Source organism: Cordyceps militaris (assembly GCF_000225605.1).
Source record: "Cordyceps militaris CM01 unplaced genomic scaffold CCM_S00002, whole genome shotgun sequence".
NCBI lineage: Eukaryota > Fungi > Ascomycota > Sordariomycetes > Hypocreales > Cordycipitaceae > Cordyceps > Cordyceps militaris.
Genome location: NW_006271970.1, coordinates 2,147,865 through 2,155,039, shown reverse-complemented (window position 1 = coordinate 2,155,039; position 7,175 = coordinate 2,147,865). Strand labels below are relative to the sequence as shown.

At 59.2% G+C, this 7,175-nt stretch overlaps 4 protein-coding genes across 4 annotated transcripts in view; 1 reads left to right on the top strand and 3 right to left on the bottom strand.

Annotated features, from left to right (window-relative positions):
* The window catches only part of CCM_02592 (aromatic ring-opening dioxygenase LigB subunit, putative), a gene marked incomplete at both ends in the record, with an annotated part of 1,020 nt that extends 593 nt beyond the window's left edge, over positions 1 to 427 (bottom strand). The window contains 2 exons of the mRNA XM_006667744.1: positions 81 to 229; positions 310 to 427. Coding sequence (XP_006667807.1) covers positions 81 to 229; positions 310 to 427 — 267 coding nt within the window. The remainder of the gene's footprint in view (positions 1 to 80; positions 230 to 309) is intronic.
* Positions 428 to 828: 401 nt separating this feature from the next.
* On the bottom strand, positions 829 to 1,983 carry CCM_02591 (protein kinase domain-containing protein; the record flags this gene model as incomplete). The annotated part of the gene is made up of 1 exon (XM_006667743.1): positions 829 to 1,983. The coding sequence occupies one exon, from the start codon at positions 1,981 to 1,983 to the stop codon at positions 829 to 831; it is 1,155 nt and encodes a 384-aa protein (XP_006667806.1).
* Positions 1,984 to 3,756: 1,773 nt separating this feature from the next.
* On the bottom strand, positions 3,757 to 4,584 carry CCM_02590 (uncharacterized protein; the record flags this gene model as incomplete). Its single annotated transcript, XM_006667742.1, has 1 exon — positions 3,757 to 4,584. One exon carries the CDS (start codon positions 4,582 to 4,584, stop codon positions 3,757 to 3,759), a length of 828 nt encoding a protein of 275 aa, XP_006667805.1.
* A 680-nt stretch (positions 4,585 to 5,264) lies between these two features.
* On the top strand, positions 5,265 to 6,914 carry CCM_02589 (FAD dependent oxidoreductase; the record flags this gene model as incomplete). The annotated part of the gene is made up of 1 exon (XM_006667741.1): positions 5,265 to 6,914. The coding sequence occupies one exon, from the start codon at positions 5,265 to 5,267 to the stop codon at positions 6,912 to 6,914; it is 1,650 nt and encodes a 549-aa protein (XP_006667804.1).
* Positions 6,915 to 7,175: the final 261 nt, after the last annotated feature.

Sequence of the window (7,175 nt, the reverse complement as noted above, 5' to 3'; positions counted from 1 at the left end):
GGGTACTTGAGCGAGTACGTCTCGGGGGGGAAGCCGTAGTAGTCGTAGAGGAGCGCCGGGGACGGGCCGGACGAGATGACGGGGGACGGGGTCGTCCAGTGCGCGGTGACGAGGATGATGGCGGAAGGGCGGTGCGTGGGGGAGGCGAGGCGCAGGATCTCGGGGATGCGGTTCCGCAGCGAGTAGATGATGGACTTGTGGCCGGGATCGTTGAGCAGCGGCATGGGGCCTGGTTGGGTTTGGGTTTAGCAGGGGGTTGGTGGTGAGAATGGGGGGGGACTTCGGAATTGGGGATTCCGTCTTTCTTACCTCCGCCGTGGGAGAGCGCAATAACGGGACCGACGGGCATCTTGGGGGCGGCGACGGCGCGGAAATAGTGCAGCATAAATGGGAGGAGCAAGGCGAGCAAGATCCACAGCAGGTCCATTTACTCTGATGGGTTGGACAAAGGGGTCGAGGAGGGAAACAAGGCACGGGTTCGACTTATATGGATAAACCGGTGGTGGGCGCACGGAAAAAGTGGGATGCGAAACATCGGCGACAGGGTGGGAGAGAGAAACGGAAAACAAATATGCGCTTATCAATCAATTGGCTGTCCGGCGCGGGGTGAGGCCCGGACAACTCGGAGGGGTGGGTACGGTAACTAGCGGAGTTCTTGTATTTTTAAGGAATTAGAAATTGTTAATAATACATTGGGGTTTTGGAGGCGACTTTGCCCTTTATTCTGTCCCAGCAACAGAGGGAGTAGCCAGCAGGGGCTCAATGAATGAAAGCTTGTCTATTGCGCAAATACAGCGGGGAGATGTGCAACCGGAAAAGTACAGATGCCTAAAGAAAATTGCACACGGACTTTGCGCGCGTGCGGAAGCGCAGCATTGACGTCTTCATTGGGAGTTGTCGATTTGGCTGATTTGATTGATACCCCGTCGGCATTGAAGATTTTCCTGCCACAATGGGAGTGGCGTGACTGATGTCGGCAACCTCGCCGCATTTTTCAGTGTTGTTTCGGGCGCTGGCGGTGTCGAAACATGCATCATTTTCTTCTTTCGCGTTACTTTGGATCACAGTCAAGTTTGCCAGTCTGCAGTACTCCTCGCAGAACCGCCTCCGCTCCTGCATGTGGCCGAGGCGTCCGGGCGTCCGGGTCGGCAGCTCCAGTCCGGACACGCGCTGGATGTCGTCGACAAGGTGCACGACGGTGGCGTAGCCGCCCTCCCAGCAGCGGCGGATGATGCCGTCCACGGGGTCGTGCGGATCGGTGGCGGGAAAGTCGCCGCGGATCAGGCGGTCGACGCGCTCGTGGCCGGGCAGCTCCGCGTACATCTGGGCGCCGCGCGCCATGTACCAGAAGACGGAGCCGAGCGCAAACTGCTCCGTGACGGGGCCGGCGAAGCCGAACTGGCCGCCCTGGGGCTCCATGCTCTGCCGGACGTACGGCTCCTCGCCGACGTCGAGTTCCGCGCCGGGCCGGAGCGCGTGGTCAAAGTCGATGAGCCGCACCTGGTCCTCGGCGTCGACCAGGATGTTGCGCGGGTCGATGTCGCCGTGCGCGTACCCGAGCGTCTCCAGGCAGGCGGCCGCGTGCGCCAGCTGCAGCATCCAGCGCAGCAGCACCGGCCGCGGCGGCCTGCCTGCCCTGCGCATCCGCTCGTGCAGATTCCCGTTCTCGACCAGCTCGAGGAAGCTGACGTCGGCGGCGTGCAGGTAGGACCGGATCAGGTGCGGGCTGCCCGCGTCGCCGGCCAGCGAGGCAAGGATGGCCTGCTCGTGACGGAGGTGCTCGTCGCCCGGCTCGAGCGCCACCTTGGCGGCGACGTCGGGTGCGATGCGCAGCACCACGGAATGGCCGCCGACGCCGAAGATGTATGCATTCGGGTCGCTGGCGAGGAGTCTCTTGATGAGTGGATTGAGAGTCGATGACGGAAACGAGGGATGGCTCGTATACTTGACGAGATGCTCGAATGTCCAGTGTAGACCAGTCATGGTGCCAGGATTATGGTTGTGGAAAACGGTAAAAGGGGGGACGAAACACGGGGGTTACGGATATGCATTGATATACCCAACAAGAATAAGGCAAGCAGGGGTCATGGTGGTACAGAACTGAGTAACACGACGCTTCTATTCACCAAATGGCACCGGTCCAAGGCCCCCTTCCCCAACGCCTCTAAGGCGACACGGCCTTCCTCCACCGGTTAGGGCTCCATTCGATCCAGGTCTTGGCCGCAATGCAATCCCCACAGGGCCATCTCCTGAAGGTGGCTCCTAGCCAAACGTCCACCACAATACCACCAGTCTCACAGGGATCCTGGTTACACACCGGATCTTTGGTGAAGCCGTCAGGACCGGGATGGCCACAGATCATGGTGACGGGGGAAACGTAGTTGTAGCACATTACTGGATGGGTCAATAGTCAGCCTTTTGTTGGGGAGCAGGGGACACGCATACCGCTGTGGGCTTGGACTTTGCAGGTAGGATGATTCCAGAGTCAGAGTGTGGTTTTGTTTGCCGACGTGGACAGGTACTGGCCGCTCTGATGGATATTTATGCTGTCTACATTTGCGGTCATGACGGTTCTGTCCTCCGATGAAGAGGATGGTATTGGGACATGATCAGGTGAGCTAGGTGTTCTGTGAATGAGGCGAGCAGGTTCGACCATACACGGTGCTATTGGACTCTGGCAGGCAAAAGTGGAGAGAAGAGAAGCTGGAGTGTCACAACAATCTTGGGGTTGCTCAAGGACTACTCCGTACTGGCAGTGATACGAGGAAGTGGTGATGCCGGCTTGGGTCTCGCCTTGCAACGTCGGAAAATTGTGTCCAAATAGGGGCTCAGAAACGCCATTTGGGAGTCTGTGAGCCCTTGCAAATGAGGCGAATCATCAAACCAGAATACCGCCTTGTGGTGGCCAGTTCTGATGTAGGTATATCTTTGGGACAGGAATGAACAAGTCTGTGATCCGTCGAGTCACAGCCAGTGTATATTTTGCCCTTTTCTGTTTCTTCAGACAAAAAAAGCGCAACGACCGGTCGCGGACATGAAGTGTATCGTGTACACCGACCTGCTCAGGTGAGACGATTGGGATGTGAATGAGGCGAGTGCTATGTCTGAAAAGCTATCGTGCGGAGTACGGAGAGAAGGATCACAGCCTGTGGTTCGAGCCCGATGGCATATGTCGGAGGTGAGGGAACGTACTGCCGGCAAATGTAATGCGGAATACCCCCAGTAAGCTTTGAGTTCCCATCCCATGGCAGCAGGCTCGCACTCTCGGGAGCTGCGGGTGCGTCATCGTGGCGGCGACGAAGCGACCAAGGTCGAGGTGGCAGATTTCGATGCGCGTGCCGGGGTCGCGGCGTTCTCTGAAGCTGAAGTGACTGGGTGTATTATTGACCACGCGAGATGGACTTGCACGTATGCAAGAACAGCTCCTGAATCCTACATAATTGTACCGTGGAAATTCGCTGTCCAGTGTGCAAAGTAGTGAACTGGCTTCTCCTGCCCCCCACACTTGCAGAGCGCCATCCGATATCGTGCCGTCGGTTGTCGCGAATGCGCACAGACATATTTCTCGAAATACCCTTGCCCTACCCCAGCCTGAAAAAAAGCGACTTCCTTGCTGCGGGTGTCATGTACATACCTAGGTACAAATTACACATGAGCACCATCTCCAACTTGCACTACTTTTACGACTGTGGGCACGCAGTCCTACATACGCTATTCAAGCGCAGAGATCTGACATCACAGCCTACCGCGTGCAGGCTATCTCGGAACCGCATGCACAACACGCATCTCAAACCGATCCTTTCCCAGCTCAACGAGCTTCATGACTAGGCCCTCTGTGCATCTCTCCATCTGCGCAAACACCTCACGCAGGGGTTCGTCCCGCTTGTGCTCACCGCACCACGTCATACGGCGTTGGCTCGCATCCCACACATACACCGCGTCGTGTGCGCTCACAGCCTCCCAGTGATGGCCCTCTTGCCGCTCTTGCATATCCTCTGGCTCCTCGATGACGACATAGACCATCTCTAGCAGATGGCAATTCTCCCACAGCCCGAAGAAGCAAGTTTCTAGCGAGGCCAGACCAGACAGGGTGATTGCGAGGCGCGAGATGAGCGGGTGAGGACAGTTGACATACTTCTGATCCAGGTCTGGCTCAAAGAGTCTTTCGATTGGCTCTACGAGAAAGGCGCGGAGAATGGCGGGGGTGGGTAGAAGAAGAAGGTCGCGCCATGGATCGTACCGCCGCACAAAGATGCACGAGGCCGTGTCTTGGCCGCGTCGCAGCTCCTGCGACAAAATGCACGGCAGAGCAACGGAGCGGGCCTCGCGACTGACAGAGAACAACGGCACCGTAAAGCCGGCCTGATCCAGCAGCTCGTGCCTGAACTCAAACACCAAGTTAAGTTCGTCGTCGTTGCAATTGAACTCGGGATCTGAACGGGTGAGGTACCTCGGCTTCCAGCACCCTTCTTTGAAACAAAAAAGCACAGGGCTAGGCGCCTCGGGTTCGAGCGCGAGTTGCCAAATCTGCAGCCGAATCTCGACCGGGAGCTGCGGGAACCAGGTAAAGTAGGCAGGCCCCATGATGAGAGGAGAAGGTCATAGGATGGACGGACAACATAGCCTTGCAAGCAAAACGGTTCCTTATATCGGGGCGTGGTGGGCTGTGTAATTAATGCAGGGGGCTTACACCGGGGCCTGTGCTGGCGTCCACCTACAAACCCATTTGAATCCCACCTTCAACATCGGACGCTTATCGCGATAGGCCGCCGGGCTCCGCGCAAGACTCGGCCGAATCCCACGGGCCAGAAGAAAAAGTGACGGATGCAACCATCGCCGCTGTGCTGCACTTTTGTTGCTGTCGTCCTAGATGGAAATCCGTTCTGTGATGTTGAGAATCAGCTCGCTGCAGCAAGTCTTGTGGCTGGCTGAGAGCCGACAGTTCGGGCCCGGTGCATCCAGTACCCATCTTTCACACATCCGCTGCAACCCCCCCCCCCCCCCAATATATTGTATCCCGGACTATACCTGCATTGCATCTACGAAAATGGTGCCTACATCAACTTGCAGCACGCGGCAGGTGTCGTCCGACGCAAGAATGGATGCATACTGCCTGTCTATAAAGCACGGCGATGGCTCGGCCCCGTTCATCGCAGTACCCTCCATCCTCATCTGTCTGCATCCAACAAGCGTAGTCGTTCTTGAACAAGCGCCTCTCTGCTCCCCCTCCAACGAGAGATCACGTTGAACCCCCCTTACGTACCATGGCGGCACCCGATCCCGCGGCCGTCTCGGCCGACTGCATCATTGTCGGTGCCGGCTTCTCCGGCTGCTACGCGCTGCACATGCTACGCCAACAAGGTTACTCGGCCAAGCTCATAGACGCCGGCTCCGACTTTGGCGGCGTCTGGAACGCGCAACGGTACCCCGGCGCCCTCGTCGACTCGCCGACGCCGCTCTACCAGCTGAGCGTGCCCGCCGTCTGGCGGGGCTTCCGGTTCGGGCGCCGCTTTTCCGACCAGATCGAGATGCAGGCGTACTTTCAGCACGTGGCCAAGGTGCTGGACCTGCGTCGCGACGCCCTGTTTGGGCATGTCGTTGTGGACGCGCGGTACGACGCCGGCGCCGGACTGTGGCGACTCCGCTCGGATAAGGGCCTGCGGGCCACGGGCCGCTACGTCTTTTTCGCCACGGGCACGACAAATAAGCCGTACATTCCCAACTTTGCCGGTCTGGAGATGTTCAAGGGCCAGGTGGTGCACACGCACGACTGGCCTGATGACTTGTTCTTGGGCGAGAAGCGGCGCATCGCGCTCATTGGGCAGGGATCGACCGGCACGCAGGTGGCACAGGAAATTGCGCAGCTCGACGCAGTCGTCACCGTCTTTGTGCGCACGCCCAACATTGCCTACCCGCTGCGCCAAGCGGACCTGGGCACTGGCGAGGCGGAGCGGGACAAGGCCCGGTACGGCGCGCATTTCGCAGAGGCCAAGCAGGCGGGCTGGTCCTCGTGCCTGATCAACACGCCGAAACGCCCGTTTCACGAGGACACGCCGGCGCAGCACCGCGCCGTGTGGGAGGCGGGGTGGCGGAACGGCGCCTTTGGCATCGTCCTCGAGAACTATCCCGAAATCACCACGGACAAGGTCGCCAACGCCGCGTTTTACGAGTTTTGGAAGGAAAAGACGCGCCCGCGGATCAAGAACCCGGAAAAGCAGAAATTCCTAGTTCCCGAGACGCAGCCAGTGTGGTTCATGGCGCGTCGGCCGGTCCTGGAAGACGGCTACTACGAGCTGATGGACCGCGACAACGTGCGGCTGGTGGATCTGAAAAAGTCGCCCATCACGGAATTCTACGAGCACGGCATCGTGACCGAGGAAGCCGGCGAGCGGACGCTCCACGAGTTCGACCTCGTCATCCTCGCGACCGGCTACGACGCCGTCACGGGCAGCCTGCACGCCATGGGCATCCGCGACCGCCACGGGGCGCTGCTGCAGGACCGGTGGCGGCGCGGCGGCATCCGCACGCACCTCGGGATGATGGTGCCGGGCCTGCCGAACGCGTTCCTGCTCTACGGCCCGCAGTCGCCGGGCCCGCTGACCAACGGGCCGACTTTTATAGAGCTGCAGGTCGAGATGCTGTGCGGGCTGCTGGCGCGGGCAGCGGCGGAGGGGCGGGCCGTGATCGAGGCGACGGAGGCGGCGGCCGCGGTGTGGAAGGACAGGGTCGACGCCGAGTTCGAGGCCGCGCTGGCAAAGGAGGCCGACTCGTGGTGGGTGGGCGCAAACGTGCCGGGCAAGAGGCGCGAGCCGCTGGCGTGGTTTGGTGGCGTGCCGGCGTATCGCGAGGCGTGCGAGAAGAGTCTGGCGAGCTGGGACGACTTTGAGCCGCCAAAGGAGCTTGCGAAGCTGTAGTAGTGAGCATGGAAGGAGAAGATGGTGTGCAGATTGATGCGTGTTTAGCGAATTCGTATGGATTTTCCATGGCAAGTGAGAAGACTAGACCTGTGCGTAGTGAGGGTATTCCCATGTATGGCAGTAACATGCAGGGCGTATTTTCTCGCCAAGCAAGAAAGATAGGTAGGAAACACTCCCTCTTCCATCTAGAAAGGATAACACGGGTGCTAGGGCCACTGAAAGTGAACATCAGGTGAAGTGCGCACCTCATTCGTTGGG